The sequence below is a fragment of the Ochotona curzoniae genome, unplaced genomic scaffold (genome assembly GCF_017591425.1).
Source record: "Ochotona curzoniae isolate NIBS_2020 unplaced genomic scaffold, NIBS_Ocur_1.0 scaffold_4937, whole genome shotgun sequence".
NCBI lineage: Eukaryota > Metazoa > Chordata > Mammalia > Lagomorpha > Ochotonidae > Ochotona > Ochotona curzoniae.
Genome location: NW_024467126.1, coordinates 2704080 through 2716690, shown reverse-complemented (window position 1 = coordinate 2716690; position 12611 = coordinate 2704080). Strand labels below are relative to the sequence as shown.

The 12611-nt window shown below is 61.6% G+C and overlaps 1 protein-coding gene across 2 annotated transcripts; it reads right to left on the bottom strand.

The window, feature by feature from the left end:
• Nucleotides 1–2028: 2028 nt before the first annotated feature.
• On the bottom strand, nt 2029–9364 carry RHOD (ras homolog family member D). Of its 2 annotated transcripts, XM_040970971.1 has the most exons (5): nt 9221–9364; nt 4804–4891; nt 4247–4356; nt 2582–2716; nt 2029–2355 (listed from the first exon to the last, which is right to left on the bottom strand). In XM_040970971.1, the coding sequence occupies exons 1-5, from the start codon at nt 9350–9352 to the stop codon at nt 2188–2190; spliced, it is 633 nt and encodes a 210-aa protein (XP_040826905.1). In that variant the 5' UTR covers nt 9353–9364; the 3' UTR covers nt 2029–2187. The 2 variants fall into 2 exon arrangements, with proteins under 2 accessions (XP_040826905.1, XP_040826906.1); XM_040970972.1 differs by lacking the exons at nt 4247–4356; nt 4804–4891.
• Between the last annotated feature and the right edge of the window lie 3247 nt (nt 9365–12611).

Genomic DNA, 12611 nt, shown 5'->3' with positions numbered 1-12611 from the left:
GACAGGCTGTCTCCTCAGTCCTGGGGGTTGCAGGGGAGGCTGGGCTGGAAGTGCATGGCCACTGTGTACAACAGCATTAAGGGGGCCACCACCCCATGTGACCACTGAATGTGGCCTGTCCCCCGCGGGCCCCTTTAAATCTCCTCTGGACAAGGGGCTGCAAAGGGAGGGAGTGACGGCCTGTGGTCCTGTTTGGCCGCAGGTGAGAAGGGCGGGGCAGGGCCAGGAGGTGGCCCAGGTGAGGCAGGTCTGATTAACCACCCTGCCCTCCCCAGCGGCTTCACACTGACCCCAGGCTAGGCCTTGTTAGAGACCAGGGAATTCCCATAAACCCCACCTGTGCTCTCCGGGGGGCTGGCCTGCAGCGAAGGTTAGACAGGACAGGGGCAGGGGCGGGGCGGCCAGGAGGGGAACTGCTGCCAAGGCCAAGAGCAAAGCCCTTTCAGGGAGCCCCTCCCCCCACCATGCTGCAGAACCCATCCCGCTTTACCTGGGGCCAAGTCTCCCTCCTTCCCTGACCTTGAACTCCCAGCATCACCAGTGAAGGGCAACGGTTCAGGGCCCTCTGTCCCACTGCCCGGTGTGCCAGGCCTGGGGCTTTCAGTAGGCTACTTCATGGCAAACACACAGACGTGGCAGTGCCTGGCACAGGGCCAGTGTTAAGTGAACGTGAACTCATTAGCACATGGGGTCTGCAGGGCAGCCCGCCCAGGATCCACAGCTCACTCCCCACCACCAACACCTGGAATCTCGCAGGAGTGATGGGGCAGTCTTTATGTTGAGGGTGCCCCTACTGGGAGGTGGTCTGAATCCCCTCCTTCCTGACCACCCAGCTGGCCAAGCCACCAGGTCAAATATTCTATAAAATATACATTTGTGTATATGTTCTTTTTCATTTAAACAAATTTATAAAAGATATTTATTTGGTTATTTATTTTTTTTTTGAAAGGCAGATGTACAGAGAGAAGGAGGCACGGAGATCTCCCATCCGCTGGTTCACGCCCCAAGTGGCCACAACCGAGCCAGGAGCCAGGAGCTTCTTCCGGGTCTCCCACGCAGGGTCCCAAGGCTTTGGGCCGTCCTCTGCTGCTTTCCCAGGGCACAAGCAGGAAGCTGGATGGAAGTGGAGCAGCTTGGGACAGAAACCAGCAGCCATATAGAATGCCAGTGCTTACAGGCATAGGATTAGCCAGTTGAGGCAGTGTGCTGGGCCCAAGATTTATTTATTTGAAAAAAAAAAGAGTGACAGAGAAAGGCAGAGGAGGGAGGGATGAAAGAAACTGGTGGCAGAGAGATCTTTAATCCACTGGTTCACTCCCCAAAAGCCTTCAAGAGACAGGACGAAGCAGGACCCACGCTTGGGGGGATCAGTGCAAACGTGGGTAACAGGGCCCAGCACTTGGGGATCCCTGCTCCCGTGCAGGCGTGCTAGCAGAGAGTAGAGGCAGAACTCAGTCAGACTCGTTGGTCCTGCTATGCTCCATAGCTGGTGAGTCAGTCCCTTCCCCCCACCCTGCCTCCACGTTTACAGCCCCATCCCACGGCAGAAAGCTGACTAACGCAGGGAAACAGGCACTCTGGCGGACACCTGTCAGGTGCCAGGTGCCTGCTGAACTCCACGGGAGCCTCACAACCCTCCTTTCCCCAGAGTCTGTGACTGAACCCATTTCCCAGGTGAGGGTGCTAGAGGCTCAAGAACTCACCCCAGGTCCTGGAATCAAAAGCCAGGGTGGGAATCCAAGCTCTCCCACCTCCCCACCTTGCAGGAGTTGTTTTGAAACAAAACCAGAGACAAAACACAGGTAACAACTCATGGTGACTTAGTTATTACACTTACGGCTGGGACAGACAGGCCAAGGGGGGCCGCAGGGGCAGGCTGGGGGAGGTCAAGTCCAAAGAACACCCATGGGTGTCAGGTGCAACCCTGGGGACGGCCACGCAGGGGGTGCCAGGTGCAAGGCCCTCAGTCCCGGCCTGCGTGCCAGGAGCCTTGTTAACAAGCCCCGAGCCAAGAGGCCGCTAAGAAATGCCTTTCTCAGTTCAGGGTTCCAAGTCTGAGGCCTGGGCTCCGGGCTGCGCCTCCACGGAGATGCAAGTGGGGGCCAGCCTGGTGGGGCAATGCTCTGCAGGGGGCGGCAGTTGAGGGGTGATGCAGGGGTACCCCTCCCTGCCACAGCCCCGAGCGGTTCAGATCACCACACAGAAGCTCTGGGTGAGCCTCCGCCAGAAGTTGCGGCTGCGGCTGCTGAGCGCCACGTCGACCGCCTCCTGGAAGACCGCGTCCACGTTGTCATGGAGCCGAGCAGAGCACTCGAGGTAGGCCACGGCGCCCACGGACCTCGCCATCTCCTGGCCCTGGGAGACAGGCGGGAGGTGGTAGGGACACCAGGTGATCCTCCCGCCTGCTCCCCACAGCCTCCGTCCTGGGGCATTTCCAGGACAACTGTGTGTGTGTTGGGGTGTCCAACTACGGCCAGTTCCCTAAGCCCTGGCAGCCTCTGAGATGGCCCCCCTGGACAGACCACACACCCAAGGCAGGGGTTGAGTCCCGCTCCGCCCCTGCCCCACTCTGGCATCCTACCCTGTGGTATGTCACTGGCTCCGCCCCGCTCTTGCGCAGCCTGTTCACCAGCGACCTGTCCTTGCGCAGGTCTGTTTTGCAGCCCACCACGATGATGGGCACTTGCTTGCAGAAATGGGTCACTTCTGGGTACCACTGCAGGGGGTAGCAGCAGAAAGGTGGGTGTGGGCCGCGGGAGTGTCCTCCCTCCCCGTGAGCCGCTCTTCATTTCCTGGGGTGGGGAGCTGGAGCCCGCAGCCAGGGCGCAGATCCTGGGGACCTCAGCTCTTGACACTGCTCCCTCAGCAACCTCACAGTAAGCTCTACGGCAGGTCCACCGTGCAGACGCGCTAACGGAGGTACATGGTGGATACTCAACCTTGCACGGCAGTTGCTTACGCAACCGGAAATGACAGGATGTGAGCCTGCTGCCCACACAGAGGACCCCAGTGGAGTTTTGGACTCCTGGGTCCAGCCCTGGCTGCTGTGCACAACTTGGAAGTGACCAGCTGTCTCAAAAATGAGCAATAATCCACCCGAAGAATGGTGCCAGTGGCTGCCTTGGGGTGCAGCCCCACCATGTGCCACCCGTGGGGTACACTGGGTTGCCCCACAGGGAATCCCCCAGGTCCCAAACAGCCTCCTCGTGCGCTAGCCCCAAGCACCCACACTGCCTTGGGGGAGGGTCCCACTGGTGCCTCCACCTGATTCCAACTCCCAGAGGCCTTGGCGGCTGACACCAGGGGGCGCTCGTCTGCCCAATCCTGGTACCCTGTCCTCCCTGGCCCAGTGCCCTCCTCTCCCTCCTCCTGCCAAGGCTGGCTGGGGTTGTGTCTGTTCTCACTGCCCAGGTCACACCTGTACCCCCGCCGGCAGTCCTAAGCCTGACTTTTCAGCCCAACCTGACACCTTCACCAGAAGTCCACCTCGTCTCCCTCCCGAAAATCCCAGAGGCTCTGCCTCCACGCCCCACTCCCACTGCCAGCCGAGGGACCCCGGCACGACCCCAACACCCCAAAATTGCTCCACCAACATTTCAGGGAGCCACAATGGCTAGGCTGCTGGCTGGGACACCCCGAATCTCAACCTGAGCGTTCTCTGGGCGGTCGCAGGGGAAAGCTCAGGACCCCTGGGGGAGACGTAGGTGGAGTTTGGGGCTCCTGGCTTTGGGTATATGGGGAATGAACCAATAGGATATGTCTCTGCTCTCCATAAAAAACAAAGACACAACTGTGAGTGAGAGGCTGGCGTTTGGCTGAACAGTGAAGATGCCGGCATCCCACATGGCAGTGTCTGGGTTCGAGTCCCAGGTCTGGCTCCTGACTCCAGCTGCCCGCAGACACAGACCAGATGAGCCACTTTGAAGCCAGGAGCCAGGAGCTTCTCCTGGGTCTCCCATGTGTGTACAGGGACCCAAGCACTTGGACCATCCCCTCTTGCTTTCTAAGGTCATAAGCAGGGAGCTGGATGGGAAGTGGAGCAGCTGGCACTTGAACTGGTGCCATGTGGATGCCAGCACCACAGGTAGAGGATTACCTACTGTGCCACCGTGCCAACCCCAGCAAGTTCTTAATAAACACTACTAGTGTTTTGGTGACTGTTGCTGCTAATGCTGGCGCTGGTGCGCCTCGGGCGTCTCAGGACTAGCTGGGTCTTCCTCCTGCCTCACCATCCCGTTGTCCCTACCCGGCTGAAGACATTGTCGAAGCTGCTGGGGCTGGTGACATCAAAGCAGAGGAGCAGGACGTTGGCGTCGGGGTAGAACAGAGGCCGCAGGCGGTCGTAGTCGTCTTGCCCTGCACAGACAGGTGCACAGACACTGTCATCCTTCAAGGGCTCCGCAGTAGCAGGGTGGTCACTCGTCACTCAGGGTTAACGGGGGTCGGGGGGGCCTCAGAGTCAGCCCTGAATCTGGCCCTTTGTCGGGGGCTGCTCTGCATGGCACCTGCCTTGGCATGTCCGGGGCTGAGAGGACCGCTTCCTGGGACAAGGCAGAGGTCAAGGGCACTCAGAAGAGCCAAAGCCAGTGAGGGGGGCTGGGGAAGCCAGGACAGGTCATTCCGGAAAGCTGAGAGTCCAGGGCTTAGTGGGCTGTCCTGCAGCGGCGGAGGCAGACAGGGAGCGCCCCAGCCCCGGCCGACACCTGTCCCTTGAGATCCCTTGAGACTGCCCCCTGGTTCAGAAGGAGGTAGCTGGGGCTCGTCCCTGGGCCCCTGCTCTGCCCCCACAGGCTCCCCACGTACCTGCGGTGTCCCAGATCTGCAGGTGCACTGCTTTACCCTTCATCTGCCGGCTGGCGGAGTAGCGCTCGAACACGGTCGGGCTGTAGTTCTGAGGAGGAAGGTGGGGGTGAGGGGTGAGCCCCAGGAAGGCCACAGCACAGCTAGCCCCTCCAGGCCTTCCTGGCGTGGCTCCCCCCAACAGGGACGAGAAGCACCAGCCACGAGCGCTCCTCCAGTCCCGCCAGCTGCTCCGTGGGCGGCCCTAGTGCGGGGTCTGGCCCCACTCAGAGCCCCCGCGGGTGGTAGCATCTGTCGCTGTCACCCCACTCCCACCTCCTCGTGCCTGCTGTGTCTGCTCTGCTCCCGGAATGATGGCAGCCCACACTGCCTGCTTCTTACTTCCTTCCTTTGTTCAGTCATCTCCGTGGTCAGTCAAGGCCCCAGGTGGACCCTGTCGCGGAAGAGGGGCTCACAGCTGTGCCCCCACTCCCGGCCTCTCAGCCCCCTTCTGTCCAGCGTCCCCTCCCCCGGGGACCTGAACTGATCTGGTGGCCAGCTTTGTCCTTTGGCCTCTGACTGGCCTGTCTGGCCTGTGGCAGGGCCTGGCCAGAGTCCGCATGGCCGGACCGCCCTCCTCCGCAGGCTGGGCAAGGCCGGCCATGGACAGCTATGTTTGTCTAAAGATTTTTTTTTTTTACTTATTTATCTGAAAGGCAAAGTTACACAGAGAGAAAGAAGAGATCTTCCCTCTCTGGTTTACTCCCCAAATGGTCGCAATGGCCGGGGCTGGGCCAGGCCAAAGCAGGGGCTCCTTCCACATCTCCCACGCAGCACGTGGACCACTCTCCACTGCTTCCCCAGATGCCTTAGCAGGAAGCTGAGCTGGACGGGAACGGAGCAGCGGGACTAGAACGAGAGCCGGTGTGCGATGCTGGTGCAGCAGCCGAGGGTATCGTGCAGGTGAGAATCCAGGAATGGGGCCAGTACAGGACCGTGTCACATGAATCCTCTGCCTGTGACGCTGGCATCCCGTCTGGGTGCCGGTTTGTGTCCCGGCGGCCCACTTCTCATCTAGCTCCGTGCTCGTGGCCTGGGACAGCAGCAGAGGACGGGCCCAAGTGCTTGAGGCCTTAGGAGACCTGGGGAAGCTCCTGGCTCCTGGCATTGGGCCTGCCCAGTTCTGGCTATTGCAGCCGTTGGGGGAGTGAACCAGTGGGTGGAGGATCTCTCGCTCTCTGTAACTCTGGTTCTTAAGCTTAAAAAAAAAAAATCCTAGAGAAAGAAAGAAAATCTAGGAATGGCCAATAAGTGAGATTTTCACAGCTGCCACTGCTAGTGCCAGGTGCACTGGGGGCCTGGAGGAGCTGCCTGCATCCAGTCCCCAGCCCCGTCCCCAGTGGAGTGGTGGGACAGAGCTCTCCCCTCCCCCCACACCAGGTAGGGCTCTGGCTGCCCGTGACTCAGGAGGACTTGGTGCCCGCCCGCCTGCCACCTGGACCTCAGAGTCACTCTCAGGCTAGCTGGGAGAGCTAGTGCCATTTTCCAGGGTGCCCAGGAGGCTGGGCAATGCAGGGTGGGCAGGGGGCAGGGTCCCCTGGCACGGGCAGGTAGCTTTGGGATCAGCTGTCCCTGGCTCAGAGGTAGCTCTGATACCCACCAGCCGTGTGACCTTGGAGCGAGTGCAGAAGTGGCCACAGCTGCAGGGGAAGTAGTCACCCCAGCCTTGTTCCTGTGGAGCTGCCCCTGAGCTGTGGGGGTCCCGAGGTGGGCCCCTCCTGACATGAGCTGCAGAGAGGGGACACGATGGCTCATGGTGACACGTGGACCCTTGGTCAGTGACGGAGCAGGATCTGCAGTCCCCAGAGGTCAGGCTGTGTCTCCGGTCACCCGCCTTCCCCCAGGTCCTGGTGCCAGGGAAGGGGCTGGCCGTGCTCTGCTGGGTCATGCTAGAGACTCCGGCCTGAGCTTTTGGTGAATTCTTTGCTTTTTGGGGCTACCCTCATCTGTGGAGCTGTGAGCAGGCTGTGCAGCACCTGGTCCTAGGTGACTCAGCCCTGGGCCTGCCCCCCTCATGGGATTTTCAGAGAGGCGGGTGGATCATTCCAAACGGGGGACACAATTCCAGAGGGGGGGGGCAGGGAGGCTCCAGGAGTGTAAGTGCAGACCCAAGAAGGGCTCACTGCTTCTGGCCTGCACACTGGGCGCTCCCTGCCCCTCCTGTGCCTTCGCCAATGCATGGACCGCAGGGACCAGATGCCGTCAGGATGGGCCTGAGCTGCTGATGTCTGGTCCTGGGGTCCCTCCCTGGCCCAGGAGCTCTGTGTATCTAGGAATCCACCGGGATCCATCACCCCCAGACTCTGCTTTTGCTGTCAGCAAGAACCCTGGGTTTGGGGCTGCCCAAAACAGGCAGCTGTGGGCAGCAGATGCAGTACTGGTGGTCCCAGAGTGCCCAGGCTGGGGAAGACCCAGGCTTCCGACCAGCCCTGCAGCCCCAGGCCAGCACCTCCCTCCCTCCCTGGCCTTGTCCTGTAAGATGGAGACGTTGCAGCCCTTGGCCTGTGGTTTCGTAGATGTGCTCTGGGGACCGACCTCTGGCCGAATGGTTAAGAGCTCGTGTCCAGCTTCATTAGGCCTGGGCTCGAGCTCCGGCTCTGCCATCTGACTCCAGCTTCCTGTTGCCCTATACCCCAGGCGGCAGTGGCGCTGGCACAGGTGATGGGGTGAGGACTGCTACGGGCATCTGGGGAGCAAGGCAGCAGCTGGGCACTCTCTTTCTCTGCTGCACAAATAAAAATAGCTTTTATTTTACTTTATCTTTTTAGGTATATTTTCATTGGGTCTGAGCTACTGGCTCAATGGCTGGAACTTCACCTTGCACGCACCAGGATCCCATAAGGGTGCCAGTTGGTATCCCGGCTGCTCCACTTCCCATCCACTTCTTGATTGTGGGCTAGGAAAACAGAGAGGACGGCTCAAAGCCTTGGGACCCTGCACCCGCGTGGGAGACCTGGAAGAGGATTATCTGGGCTCCTGGCTTCGGATCAGCTCAGCTCTGTGGCCACTTGGGGAGTGAACCAGTGGACAACTCTTCTCTGTTTCTTCTCCTCTGTATATCTGACTTTCCAATAAAAATAAATAAAATCTTAAAAAAAAAGATTTTTATTTGCAAAGCAGAGTTAGAGAGAGGAGAGACAGAAAAAAAGATCTTCCATCTGTGCATTCACTCCTCAAGTGGCTGCAACGGCCAGACCTGAGCCGAGCTGAAGCCACGCAAGTGCAGGGTCGGTCCCAAGGCTTTGAGCCGTCCTCGACTGCCTTCCCAGGCCACAGGCAGGGAGCTGGATGGGAAGTGGAGCAGCCAGGATATGAGCCGGTGCCCACATGGGATGCTGACGTCTTAAGAAGCCCAGCTTACTACGCTGTCGTGCTGGCCTACGCAGAAAGGTCATCTTAAAGGAGGCGAACCAACCCTTTTGGTCACTCCCATTTCATCAGCTGCAACATGCCTATGTCCAGTTAAGGATGCATCTTGGGCGAGGGGTGTCCCTCCTGTGGGCTCCCCCATGTTCCCAGCATGGCGGTGGAGGGGAGGCAGTTCCGGAAGCACCACCCCTCTTCCAGCTGAAGAAGAATGTATAACTGGCAAAGGAGGGGATGGATGGTGACACCATCGTCCACAAAGCCAGAGCGGCTCCAACCAGGGCCAGCGGCCAGGGGGCAGGGGCCAGCGGCCAGGGGCCAGCAGCCAGGGGGCGGGGGCAAGGCCTCCTCCAGCCGGCTGCCCGGTGCCTGCACAGCCAGGGAGTTGGGGGAATGTGAACAATGCTGGGAGAGGAAAGGAAGAGAGGGAGGGGTTGGTAGGACACCCCACCGCTGTCGCCTCCTTCCAGGGACCCAGGGGTCACAGCGGGTGGGGGCACAGGGTGCCCGCCTGTTTCTCCTCCTCAGCACCTCACCTGGCCATCGTGGGGAAACTGAGGCTGAGTCTAAGGAAGCTCCCCCTCCCGCGTGGGGCAGACCAGGGGAGCCTAGCTGCCCATCTCGGCCCCCGGACGCGCGTGGCAGGACAAGAGACAGACCAGACAGGATGCCAACCTCCAGCGAGTGGGTCTCGTGTTGTGAGACCCCTGTACCTCCCCAGCTCTCCCCCAGGGGCTCTCACAGCGACCCTCACTCCTCCAGCGGCAAAGAGGGTGGAGACCTGCCCCCACGGGCCCACCGTCCACGCAGACAGCCTGACCGTCCCTCCCCTCTGGGCCCAGAACCGGTGACAGCGCAGCCAACCCTTCCCTCTCCCTTGCCCGTCCTCCCCTGGCGCGCATTCAGCCAGTGGACACTTGTGGAGCGCCTGCTGTGTCGGTAGCGGGGAGCCTGTGTCTCGCCCCAGGCCGGAGGCCGCGGTGGGCCGGGCAGGCCCCGGGGCGCCCGCACTCACCTCGGGGAAGTCTCCCTGGGTGAAGACCAGCAGCAGCGACGTCTTCCCGCAGCCGCCGTCGCCCACCAGGACCACCTTGACCGAGCGCGCGCCGGGCGGCGCCTCCTCGCCCCCGGCCGGAGCCGCCTTCATCCCGGAGGCCGGCGGGAGGCGGCGGGCTGCGCGCGGGGCCCGGGCGCGGGGCCGGCCCGGCGGGGCAGGAATGTGGAAGGGGCGGGGCGGCGGGAGGAAGTGGGAGCGGGGCCGGCGCGGGGCGGGCGGGCGGCCTGGGGGACCCAGGTGACGGGCCCAGGCCGGGATGCGGGGTGGGAGGTGGTGCGTGCCGCCCGAGACCCTTCCCGTCCCCCCGCGTGTGCGCGCGCGCGCGGTCAGCCAGGACACACTTGTTGAGTGCCTGCTGTGTACGCTGCAGGGAGTGTGTGGCCGGCCAGGTGACAGCCGCGTGGGTCCGCTGGGGTGAGGGGCCCCCAGGTTCCTGCCTGCCAGCCTGGCAGACCCCTGGGGGTGTCCCTGGCCCTGAACAAGAGCCACAGACCTGGGCAATTGAATGAATGAATGTGTGAATAAATGAATGAGCAAATGAGTGAGAGAGAACCTCCCCAGGGTTCCCTGGAGCTCAAGGGTTTCCTGCCAGGTGGGAAGTGGGTGGCTCTGCACGACCTATGGGTCAGTAGGTTTCGCGTGCTGGTCTAGCCTGACCTGCCCTCCTGCTGCTGGGGCGTGACCGTGACCTGGAGAGAGCCGTGGAAACTTCCACCTACCATCTGGAAAGTGCTTGGGGCGAGGCCAGGGTCAGGGGTGGGTGTTCTCAGGCTGCAGGAGGGGACACACACAAACAGGGGTGTGGACCTGTTAGCTCCCTGGGTAGGTCAAAGCTGGGCAAGGAAGCACCATGTCCCCTCCCACCCCCTGCCCTGTTGCACCCCACTGTGGTCCAGCGTGGCAGCCGGCGGGGGTCAGAGGCACTGCCCCCTACTTCCTTCCCACTCCGGGCAGAGCCGGGCTCCCTGACCTTCCTCCCAGGATGACCCTCCCCGGGACGGCTCCACCTGCCAGCTGTCCAGTCCTCCCCGAAACTGCCTCAGGGCTGGGCAGTGACTTGGCACTGGATTGGGTGCCTGACCACTGAGCAGGGTTCCCCGCCCCAAGGAGGAGCCCCATGCCATGCCCCATCACCTCTCTGTCTCTTTCCCATTTGCCATTGTCATCCATGGTGAGGCTGGGAGACGGGTGGGGCCGACAGGGGTGGAGAGAGTCAGCAGTGGCCTCGGTTGCTATGGAGATAATTACACTCTCGACACACCTGCTGGCCATCGTGCGTGGTCTCATGTTTGGACTGCAGGGCACAGGAGGACTCCAGTCCACCGTGAGCCCACTTTGTGGATGAAGAAACTGAGGTCCAGCCAGACACTGCTCTTGCCCAAGACGCACAGCGGCAGAGACGTTGACCTGGAATTTAGCCCTGGAGCTGGCTGTCCGTGCTACCTGCGTGTTCAGACGTGAGGCGGGGGTAGAGCCTCGTCTCTGCTCCCTCCTCGGGGTTGGGGTGGTCAGTAATGGGGCTTCGGGGACTGAGCCCCTGAGAGAGGCAGTAGCTGGACTCAAGCCCCAGCCTCAGTGCCTCCCACAGACTTCAGTCCCTGCTCCCCCGCCCTGGGCAGGGACATTGCCCCCCGTCTCCCACATTGCTGCCTGCTCCCAGTTTTCCTTGAATTTCTTCTCAGGCCAGGGCAGGTGGCCTGGTCACACCGGCTGGCCAGGGCCCTTGAATGTTGTGACTGTGACCATTTCCGGCCCACATTGACCCAGTTCCCTCCAGTCCTCTGGAACCCTGCCCAGTAAGAGGCCACCCTGCAGACCCCCGGGCAGCAGAGGGGTCCGGGCCAGCCTCAGATGGCAGCCAAGCTGGGACCACCTCAAGGGCAGGGGCCAAAGCTGACTCCTCAGTGTGCTCCAGGGGACAGGGCAGGGGACAGCTTGGCTCCGGCTGGCACCCTGTTGTGGCTCAGGATGTTATGTCCAGCTGGCCGTCTGTCTGCATAAACAAGGGAAGGGAGGCCGGGACGGAAAAGGACACCCCAAGAATGAACAAACCCGAGAAATGGACCACTGGACATTTGCCGGTGGGGGTGAGTCTAGGGAGTTCAGGATTTGGTGGGGGGGCCCATGACAGGTGGAGGGTCCACTTTCCAGCCTCCTCCTGCTCCCATGACCCCGGAGCCCGGACCCCCCATACCCCTCATATCTGGCACTCAATCCCTTCGAGCCGGTCTGTCCTGGTCTGTTCTCCGCTGCCCCCGTGTGGCCACTCTGCTCCCTGCACCACCAGGGCTTCTCGGCTTCTTGGCCCGGAACAGAGGCTGAGGTCCAGGTTTGGGATCCAGAGAACATCCTGACCCTACTTGCCCAGCTTCCTGGGGCTGTGGACATGGGGCCACTCATGGCCATTCCCTGCTACAGAAACTTCTGAGTGGGCCTCGGATGGGCCGGTGGGGGCAGGGATGGAGTGTGAGAGGGAGCCCTGTTTGACGTGCCAGAGGTCTCTCTAGGGGCTGCTGTCCCCTGGGGCTGCTGCTGTGGTCCCCTCCCGATTCTCCCAGGGAAAGCCACGGCCAGGGTGGTGGTGGCTCCATGCCTGTGCCCTGGGGAGGGGCAGTACTGTCGAGCAGTCAGGAGAGGGCAGGGTCACCTCTGGAGCCAGGCAGTCCAAGTCGGCAACCCAGCTGTGTGATCTTGGCCTTGTCACTTAGCCCCTCTGAGCCCCTGAACAGAGGCAGGAGGAAGAAGACAAAGAAGAGACCCAGATGACGTGGGTTGAGCGAGGCTCCGGGAAGCCCCTCTTTATTTAAGTTTCCAAATCATTCCAGTCGGCATACTTGGTCCCCACCGTGGCCACGTAACCAGGCGACATTTCATGCAGTGAGAGGAGGGCAGGGAAAGGAGACCCACATGCCCTGTGTGTGCACGTGCTGGGTCCCCTCCTGGGCTGCAGAGGCTCGCTCAGGCCCACAGGTCCTGCTCTGAGCCTGCTGGGTTCCCTGCGTGGCCGTGGCATGCACGACCTCCCAGGCGGGTGCTGGTCTCAGCCAGATTAACGGAGCAGCCTTCAGTCCTGGTTCTCGCGCCATCCCCCATGTCGCCGCAGGCAGCTGGCTGGGCCTGGGTCTCCATGGCTCATCAGGACCTGAGGGGGCCTCCAGAACAGCCACCTCCCTGCTGTGGCCTTCACCTGTCTCCCCATCCCTTAGCCACCTTCCAGCTTGACTGCCTGTCCTGTGGTAGTGGCCACCTGGTTGTCCCTTTGCCCTGCCCAGCCTGCTGCTGGACCTAGTCCTAGGATGCTCTTGGTGTCACGTCCTGGTCATCTCTGATGCCTGCCCTGGGTCTACCT